Source organism: Carlito syrichta, unplaced genomic scaffold (genome assembly GCF_000164805.1).
Source record: "Carlito syrichta isolate Samal-C Ts95f unplaced genomic scaffold, Tarsius_syrichta-2.0.1 Scaffold108659, whole genome shotgun sequence".
Taxonomy (NCBI): domain Eukaryota; kingdom Metazoa; phylum Chordata; class Mammalia; order Primates; family Tarsiidae; genus Carlito; species Carlito syrichta.
Genome location: NW_007052755.1, coordinates 1,681 through 12,428, shown reverse-complemented (window position 1 = coordinate 12,428; position 10,748 = coordinate 1,681). Strand labels below are relative to the sequence as shown.

General features: G+C 38.8%; 1 protein-coding gene across 1 annotated transcript in view; it reads right to left on the bottom strand.

The window, feature by feature from the left end:
- LOC103270940 (vacuolar protein sorting-associated protein 13B-like) overlaps positions 1-8,054 on the bottom strand; it is a gene marked incomplete at both ends in the record, with an annotated part of 143,355 nt that extends 135,301 nt beyond the window's left edge. Inside the window, one exon of the mRNA XM_008068434.1 lies at positions 7,611-8,054. Coding sequence (XP_008066625.1) covers positions 7,611-8,054 — 444 coding nt within the window. The remainder of the gene's footprint in view (positions 1-7,610) is intronic.
- Positions 8,055-10,748: the final 2,694 nt, after the last annotated feature.

Genomic DNA, 10,748 nt, shown 5'->3' with positions numbered 1-10,748 from the left:
GACAAACAGATACAAAACCACTCAAGAGAATAACCTACTCACTTGGAACCACAATAGTTTCCCTATGACAATAAAAAAAGAAATAGTCTTAGAACTAAATCTGCTTGGACTGGCATGGTGCATATGATCATCCCTTAACCAATCACTTTAAGAAAGGAAGAAAATGGAATTTCCCAGGCACAAATCACACATCCAATCATAGAACTACCTTAATCTTACGGATTTATAGCTATTACCAGATCAACAGGAAATGAAGGCTGAACAGGCAAAAGGCAAAAGGAGCATCACACTTCATACTAGGAGTTAATATTATAACAGGCCATGATATAGTGATTTTGGTAACTTTCTAGTTTAACCTAATTTCAAACTTCAAAGCTGCAAAAATAATACCAGGAACTCCAACATACCCTTCAACCAAATCTTCCAGTTGTTTAGATTTGAACTCAACGGCTGTGTGTGCATGTTTACAATCATTTACTAATCCATTTGAGAATAAACTGGACACATGGTGCTCAGTTACCCCTAAATGTGTCAGTATGTATTTACTAAAAACAAGAACAAGCTCTTACACAAAGGTTGCATTTCTGAACACATATTATTGCTAAGACCCTTTTGTGAACAGTTTAAAAATCTTTCATGATATAAAAAGCTCCTCAATTAAAAAAAAAAAGGTCTGCATCACATATTACAAACTCACTCAATATTCCTGGAATAAAGAGATATTTCCATTATAAATAAAGAGAAAATGCAACATCACTAAAATGAAGTAGTACAACTCGGTTCATTTCTTTTTAAACATGTGATTTTCATTATTAAGAACTTTTCAGTTCTTGCCAGTTGCCATAGAAGATTCAAATTTCATTTAGAAAGCACCCTACTCCCAGGTGAATAATAATCAATGTTCACAACCCTTGACAAAGCAGACCAACTGATTATCCCTCTCCATCTACCCATCCCAGAGTCTGCCAAATATAGTCAGTAGAGTGCCAAAGCACAAATGTGTAACTTCCAAGATACTGACACTACATGAAAAGATGAGATGAATTCTTCACAGGAATCTCAGCAGGGTTAATCTGAATTTAGCATACTCTGGCTTCATTTTCTCAATTTTAAAAATGAAAGGGTTCTGCATCAGGCCGAAATATAGGACCATATTTACCCCCTTGTGTGAAACAATCAAAATACAAGAAAGTAATATATAAAACAAAGCTATGCAAGGTCCTATAAATAAGGCAACAAAAGACTGTAGATCCTGACTTATGAAAAACAAATGAGGTAAACTCTACAACTGTACTAGCTTACCATCTTAAGAGTAACTCCAGAATAAGATGCAGAGAGAGGAAGCCACGTGAAGTCTGGCAGACTCCATGAATGGAGTAGACAGAGCTAAGAGTAAGGGAGACCAAGATGGCTAGAGTTCTCAGGAAAGAGCATCAAAGGAGGGAGAGCTAGAGAGTCCGAGAAAACTCTGTACATCTTCAAAGGTTCTAACCTCAAGTATTCAACAAAGAAAGAAGGGAGGAACAGATATACTAATGGCCAAAAAGCACATGAAAAGCTGCTAGACAACATCAGTAGTTTTGGAAATGCCAATCAAAATCAAAATGAGGTAATACTTCCCCCCACTAAAATGGTTATATCAAAATAAAAAAATTTTAAAAAGCAGAAAATAAGTAGTTGGCAACGTTAAGAAAAAATAGGGCCATACATACATTGCTGGAAGAAATACAAATGGTTTAGCCAGAGTGGAAAACAGTGTGGTGGATCCTCAAAAAGTTAAACATAGTTATTTGGGCATGGTGACATGAGCCTGTAATCCCAGCTCCTCGGGAGAGATCTAAATGTAAAACCTGAATTTATAAAACTTCAATAAGAATATATAGGAAAAAATCTTTAAGGCTTTGGATTAGGCAGAGATTTCTTAGATATTATAGCAATAGCATGATCAATAACAGAAAAAACATTATAAATTGGACTTGGTAAAGATCAAAACTTTCTGCTCTTAGAGAGATACTATTAAGAGACTGAGAAGATACACAATAGACTAAGAGAAATATCTGTGAATTGTATGCCAGATCAAGGATGTGTATCTAGATTATATAAAGAACATCAAAACTCAATAATAAAAAAAGACAACAAAATTTTAAAAAGAGATCTGAATAGACATTTACTAAAGAAGATATAAGGATGGCAATGAGCACAAGAGAAGATGCTCATTATCATTAAACATTAGAGTAGTCCGGGTATAGTGGCTCATACCTGTAATCCCAGCACTTTGGGAGGCAGAGGAGAGAGAACTGCCTGAGCTCAGGGGTTTGAGATCAAACTGGGCCACTTGAGGAGAACTCATCTCTACAATCAATAAATAAAAATTAGCCAGGTGTGGTGGCGCACGTCTGTAGTTCCAGCTCCTTGGAAGGCTGAGGCAGAAAGATCGCCTGAACCAAGCAGGAAGAGGCTGCAGTGGCTGTGAGTGTGGCACTGCATTCTAGCCTTGGTGACAGAGTGAGACTCCAACTCAAAGAACAACAACAAATATTAGAGTAATAATAAATCCAAGTCACAAAGAGATATCACTATACACCTATAGAATTGCTAAAATAAAATAGACTAGAATGTAGAGGAAGTGGAAGTCTTATAATCTACTGTTAGAAATGTAATATGATAAATCACCTTGGAAAACAGTTTGGCAACTTCTTCAAAACTTCTTATACACTTACGATCTGATTCAGCCCTTCTTTTCCCAGGTATTTACCCAAGAAAAATGAAAGCATATTTCCATATAAAGATACTCATGCAATTGTTCATAGTAGCTTTATTTCTGATAGACAAGTTCAGGAAACCAACCAAATGAACATCAACAGATGAATATATAAACAAAATATGGCATATCTATAAAATATAAATCTACAGAGTAGTAAAAATGAACAATGTATAATATTTCAAAACAACATGTTATATGTAATAAATATATACAACTTTTATTTGTCAAGTTTAAAAATACATATGGTTTGCATTGTATTACTATTACACAGTGTTGCTTCACAGTCCTAAACTAACACTCAAAAAGAATCATATCTTAATCCACACCAAAGAAGTATGCCTTGTAATATTAATTTTCAATCTGTATGTAGAATTCAAAAAAAGGAATGAAGTAGGAACTACAAATGGGCACAGGAAACTACTGGAGTTAATAGATATGTTCACTATCTTGATTTATGCTGACAGTTTCACAGTTATATACATTGCTATAGTTTGAATATGTCTCCTCCAAAATTTATACTGAAACTCTATCCCCAAAAGATGATATTAAGAGACAGGGCCTTTTAAAAAGTGATTAAGTCATGAGTAATCATCAAGGGACCATATTTATACCTTCCAAAGAACAAACTAACAAGTATTATCATTTTCTTTTTTTTCCCCACTCCCTCTCGTATTATCATTTTCAAATACTCAGTAGCCTAATTATTATAACTACTGTGCATACAATGCATTAGAACAAAGGAAAACTGGAGAATCAATAGGAAGGGATCAAATTACAGTATGCTAAAAGTGTTAGGATATATTATATATTATGGGATGGATACCCTAGTGAACTAAAAATAATAATAGTAAATTATCATCTTTTGAATAATTACTAGGAGTCATGCATTGTGGCATACACTTTAGAAATGATATGATGATAGTATAGATACTAAAGATAATTCTTGATATACTACAAAGGTAAATCTGATAGAACCTGACAATTCATTTTATAGAAATTAAATAAAATATAAATTTAATCACATTTATCCTGAGTTTTGATAACAGAAAACCAGAATAATGATAAAGTCGGGGGAGAGTCTATTATCACATAGACAGAAGGATAAATTTGCTAAAAAGTCAGGTAATAAAAATACAATCTAAGCTGCAGTGGTTCATGCCAGTAATCCTAGTACTTTAGGAGGCAGAAATTGGAGGATCACTTGAGCCCAAGAGTTCAAGACTAGCCTGGGTAACATAGCAACAATCTGTCTCTATAAGAAAATAAAAATAAGATAAAATCTAGAGTGACAATTTTTTAAAATAGATTAAGGGGGTACAAGTTTTGCTATATAGCTATGGGGAGAACCAAAAAATTCGGAATTATTTGTTGGAGGGTGGCCTCCTGTAATACAAGCTTCCCCCAATAGGAAGATGCTCTAGGAACTCATCAACATCAGTGTACCAGCTAGTGAAGTCATGAGAAGTTGCATTCACTTTAAGAGAAATTTTTTAGGAGATTCTTTCAACGCATTTGAAGACTTCAAACAGCATGACTCCCATGCCCCAACCTCTCTGTTCACCCTATCTCGCCCGAGCAACATTTTTTAGTTTCCCCAGATGAAAAAGGTCCTCAACAGAAAACATTTTGCCAATGTGGAAGAGAAACAAATACCAGAAGAAGCACTAAAAGGCATCAAAATCGATGAGTTCCTAAACTGTTTTGTGCAGTGGAAAAAGTGTCTCAACAGGTATATTGCATCAAACAGAGAGTACTTTGAAGGTGACTTAAGTTTAAACATGTAAGAATAAATATGCAATTTATTATAAATAGATTCTGGTTTTCTTGTGGAGGTTCCCGCATATATTTCCTAGTGGTGAACTCTGGGCTTTTAGCATAACCATCACCCGAATAGTGTACATTGCAACCAATTTCTCATCCCCTATCCCACCCCACCCACCCACCTTTCAGACTTTTGAATGTAAAACAACATATTTTGCAGTGATTAACTAAATTTGGCTACTCTGATGCCTTCAGCAATGTTTTCTCACTTTTGGACATTAATTCCATTTATAAAATGACAATAATTTAATGAAAGGCAAATTTCCTAATGAAACAATTTAGGCAAGGGCAATTAATGAGTAATAACATCAATTGTGAATGACCGATGCTGAATTTCATATTTACACAACATCCAAGCAGCAAATCCATAAGATTATTTGTAGAATCCAAGGCAGAAAAATTAAAATTAAAAACATAACACTGGCTTCTGGGCAAGATGGCAATGGAACAGCTCGGACTATGAGACTCTCTGCATAAGTGGTTGTACTAGTGGGTGAGTGAAAGTCAGTCTGAGGGGAGACTCCGGTTCTTGCACCCAGGGCTCTCCTCTGAAGGTGACTGCAATGCACCACCACTCTGAGATTGGAGACCTAGGCACACAGGATCATCTGCTGTTCTCGGGTCTCTTTTGAGAGGTGGCAGCAGAGAACAGCCACCCCTCACCACCTGGTACCCGGCCCACACCAAAATCTGCAGTAGCAGACTGAGCACAAGCAGGAGGAGGCAGGTGGTGGAAATCTGGAATAAAGTTCCAATGCCAGTGACGAAATGCCATCAGGTGCCATCTGCTCAGTCCCAGGAAGGGCAGAAACCTGCATTGCCCTGCCCAGCTCCACCAGTCTCCATGTTGGGACAGAGAGGCTATCTCCTCATCAGACTCTGAACGACAGATGCCACTCCCCCACACTGGAACAGGCATAGACACATCAGAACTGACTGGGAGACTTTACAGCAGCAGGATCCAGTAGGATGAGTCCTGATCTGATCCATTCTCCTCCCACAGTAGTCCCTGGGGCATCTGACCCATGCTGACAGCAACACTAACAGCCTGCACTGAGAACCGAGGGGAAGGGCTGGAGACCAGAGCGGCTCCCTAAGATGGAGGCCTGAAAGAAACCTGGGGCCACAGAAACAGCCACAGAAAGAGTTTTCTGTTTTCTCTTGTTTATTTTTTGTTTTAATTTTAGCTTTTTTTCCTTCTCTCTTTCTGTTTTTGTTTCCATTTTTGTACTTGCTTTGTGTTATTTTAATGTTTTTTTCTAGATTTTCTGTTCATGTAAGGGTATTTTGAGGGAGCGTACACCAACAGGGTGGTTTCTGTTTGTTTGTATAATTATCTGTATGTTTTTGTCTTTTTTGTTTTTTCTGCCTTTGTTTTACTCTCTATTTATTAGTAGGTATGCCTGTCTTTTCTCCCTATCCTTCTTCTCTCTCTTAACTGCCCTTTTGTCTTCCTCTTTCCTTTTTCATTCTTTTCCCTTTTCTTATCTCATTTTACTTTCAGTGGACAGGCACTCCCACTGCAAGAACAAATTGTAAGGTAGTGGGAAGTGGGTTCCAGGGGGCCCACATACCTGTTAGTGGATACTAGAATCTATAGATAGTTTCTGAATCACAGCTCCCCCTCAATTAAATCTCAAACTGCCAAAAGAACAGCCCTCCATCCACAGTACAACTTCAGAAGTGAACAAAATCAGAGAAGCTACATAAGGAAAAGAAAGGGATTCAGCAAACAGAAATACAGGCTATCTCCCCATAACTGAGCAACAGAATTAAAGAACAGGTACAAAAAAAAAACAAAAAAAAACAAAAAGGAGGGAGGAGGAAAACGTACACAAATGAAAAAAAACCAAAGACAGAATATGAGTCTCACACAGATCCCTGGGAGGTCAACCACTGAGAATACAAACTTCGGAAATCAAACAATGAAAAGCCCGCAGAATGAGTGACCTCAAACCACAAACACAGAAATGAAGATATTAATAGAGAGAAAAAAAAGAAATGAAGAGAGGCAAGGGGAAAGAATGAAGGAGTTGATGACAGAGATAACAGCAATAAAGAAAACAGTGAATGAAATAAACAACAAACTAAGAAGCATGGAAAGGAGAATTAATCAAGCCGAAGAAAGAATCTCAGAGCTTGAGGACCAAAATATGGAACTGATCCAAACTGTTAAAAACATAGAAAAGAAGCTTAAAAAGACAGAACAAAACTTTTCAAGACAAGAGTGATTATTTCAAGAGGCCAAACCAAAGATTAATTGAATTCCCTGGGGCAGATAGAGAGACATAGACACCCTGGAACAAACATTCCACAAAATTATCCAAGAAAATTTCCCTCATCTCATCAGTGAAAATTTCCCTCATCTCACCCCCAACCACCATCCATAGTTAGTCAATAGTTTTCCTGGCCCACAGCAGTGTGGCCACTGCAGCCCATGATGGCTGCTGAGCCAGACAATCAGTTCCCAAGTCCTAAGGCAGCCAGAGGCTGGGGGCTGCCTGTGGTGCTTGCCCCAAAAGGCTTCCTCTTGGATTCCTGTCATTGGAAAGAAAAGCTAGAAAAACAAACATTTGGACTTTTAAACCATTCACACACAAGAGATTCAGATAACCCTTGAAAGACAACAAATGAGAACACCAACTCCTAAACACATAATAATCTGCCTACACAAAGTAGGTATAAAAGAAAAAAATCCTAAAGGCAGCAAGAGAAAAAGGTCAGATTACCTACCGAGGAAGACCAGTGAGAATAGCAGTAGATTTATCTTTAGAAACACTTCAAACTAGGAGAGCTTGGAACCCAAGCTTCAAAGTTCTCAGAGATAAACAATTTAAAAAAAGAATCATTTATTCAGCTAAGCAAAGCTTCATCAGTGATGGAGAATTAAATCCTTCCCAGACATTCAATGCCTAAGAGTTTATGCTACCTCCCTCCAGAGCAGGTCTACAAGAAACACTTAAAGAATTAAACACGGGACTTCCGGCAAGAATTAAACATGGGACTTCCAGCAACACCGGGCAACCTGGTCTATGAAACCCTCTGAAAAGGAGAAGACAGAGGGTCTCTGGCTCTCCCCCCGGGGGCTTTGGACCCAACCATCGGCAGCCCGGGGGGCTGTGGACCCAACCATCGGCAGCCTGCTCTTCATACAGAGCTCGCCGTCGCCACCACTGGGGAATCGCAGCGGTCTGGACAGCCACTGCAGCCGCAGTCTCCATAGCGGCCATAGTGCATTGCGCCACCCGTGCCTGAGGCGATCCATGACTTGAGGCCTTGAAACCCCTGCAGACAGGATCTGCTGGGATCGCTGCCACCTCTGCTGCCATGGTGACGTCCTGCTGGACGTGGGTCTCCTCCCGTGTGCCCTGAGGCAGGCTCCCCGGCTCCACCCCCTCTGGGGCGAGCAGCTGAGACAGTACCACCGGCTGGTGATTCAAAGTAACAACACGGAAATGGGAGAAGCAAGCTTGAAAAACAGACACAGGCCAGATTTGAGTGGTGAACAGAGGGTGATCTGAACTGTCCTTCACAGCAGGCCAGGGGCATCTGACCCTAACTGCGAACTAATTTACCAGCTTGAAAAGACAACTAACTACCAGAGCTGAAAGGATATTGGACTTAAATGAAAAGTCTCAGACTGTGCTCCTCGATTGGTTCTGTTAGTTTAATGACTTAATTCTATTCCCACTGCTTTGTTCCTTTTTTTTCTTTTCTTTCCCTCTTCCTTTTCTTCTTTTTTCTCTTCTCTATAAACCATATCTTTGTACAGAGGAACAGCACACCAGAAAGGTGGTTGGTTAGCTTGTATGTTAGCATCATTGAATGTTTTATTTTTTTGCATGGGAGTTGGTTAGTCCGTAGCCGTGGTCTATTATTTTTATCTGTTACAGTTTAGGTCTCTCTCTCCATTTGTTGGTACACCCAACTGTTTACCCCCTTACTCCTCTCTCTCTCCACCCCCTTCTTCCCCCCACTCTCTGCTCCATTCTCTTCCCTCTGCTAACGACATTTTATTTCAGGGAGTAAACCTACAGCCCCACTGAATGGACAGATTCCAAGGCAGTGAGAAGTGAGTTTCAGATTATCCATACACCTGTCAGGAATACCAGGACCTGCAGACAGATTATGAATCACAGATCCCCACTTAAGTAAATCTCAAAACTGCAAAAAGGACCACCCCCAACATACAGTGCAACTCCAGAATTGAGCAAAGAGGACATACATAAAGAATAGGAGATTGAACAAACAAGTAAAACCAATCCCTCTACCCCTAAATAACAGAATTAAAGAAGACGGTGACGTGGAGGGAAGGAAAAAGTAGGGAGGGGGAAAAAAACCGCACAAATGAAGAAAAACCAAAAGAAGAATATACGTCTCACACAGACCCCTGGGAGATAAGACACTGAGAAAACAGATTCCGGAACACAAACAATGAAGAGCCCCCAGAATGACTGGTCACATGCAACAAACCCAGATATCAAGACATTAATAGAGAGAATTAAAAAAATTGAGGAGAGAAGAAAATAGGAAGGAGCTGATGTCAGAAATAACAGTAGTAAAGAATACTGTGATGGAAATAAATAGCAAACTAATAAGAATGGAGAGAAGAATTAGCCAAGCAGAAGAAACAATCTCAGAGCTCAAAGACCAAAACACACAACTAACCCAAACTGTCAAAAGCAAAGAAAAGAAGCTCAAAAGAGAGAACAAAACCTTCAAGAGATGAATGATCACTTCAAGAGACCAAACCTAAGAGTAATTGGCCTTCCTGAGGCAGAGAGAGAAACAGAGGCCACACTGGAACAAACATTTCATGAAATCATTCAAGAAAACTTCCCTCATCTCATCAAGGATGAAAAATTCAAACACAAGAGATTTAGAGAACCCCTGCAAGACAACAAATGAGAACATCAACTCCCACATATATAATAATTCACCTAAACAAAGTAGGTATAAAAGAAAAAATCCTAAAGTCTGCAAGAGAAAAAAGTCAGACTACGTACCAGGGAAGACCAAATGGAATAGCAGCAAGATGTATCTACAGAAAGCCTCCACGCTAGGAGAGCTTGGAGCCCTATCTTCGAAGTTCTAAAAGATAAACAATTTTAACTGAGAATAACCTACCCAGCCAAGCTAGGCTTCATCAGTGAGGGAGAACTGAAATCTTTCCCAGCTATCCAATACCTAAGAATCTATGCTGCCACAAGACCACCTCTACAAGAAACACTTAAGAAAGTATTGAACACAGAAGAAAAGGAAAAAAGAACAACAACGTTCTTCACAAGAGTACAGGCAAAAGATTAAAAACACACACGATCCAACTCTAAAACCAAAAGAAAGAAAATACACAAACAGGAAGAAAAACAACTCTGTAAGAACATTATGATAGGGATCAACTCTCACATTTCAATAAGTAGTTTGAATGTGAACAGAATAAATGCACCACTGAAAAGACACAGAATGGCAAAATGGGTAAAATATCACCAGGCAACAATCTGTTGCCTTCAAGAGACTCACCTCACTAGAAAGGACATCCACAGACTCATAGTAAGAGGATGGGATACAAATTTTCAGGTGAATGGAACACAAAAGAAAGGAGGAGCCACGATCTTAATCTCAGACAAAATACTCTTTAAGCTATCAAAAATTTAAAAAGATACAGAAGGACACTACATAATGATAAAAGGTACAATCCATCAACAAGAAATATCCATCCTAAACATAAATGCACCAAACATAGGAGCACCAACTTTCATAAAGCAGCTCCTAGGTAAACTAAAAAAAGATATCGACTCCAATACCATCATAGCTGGGGACTTTAATACCACACTCACAACCTTAGACAGATCATCAGGACAAAAAATCAATAACGAGATCAGAAACCACAATGTGACTCTTGATCAAATGGACTTAATTGATACCTACAGAACCCTCCATCCAAAGACCACAGAATACACATTCTACTCATCACCGCATGGAACGTACTCTAAGATTGACCACCTACTTGGCCATAAATCAAGCATAAGCAAATTTAAAAGGACTGAAATTTTACCATGCACCTTCTCGGACCACTTGGAATAAAAATAATGATTAACACCAACAAGGTCCCCGCTAAACCCACAAAGATATGGACACTAAACAGTATGATGCTAAACAACTC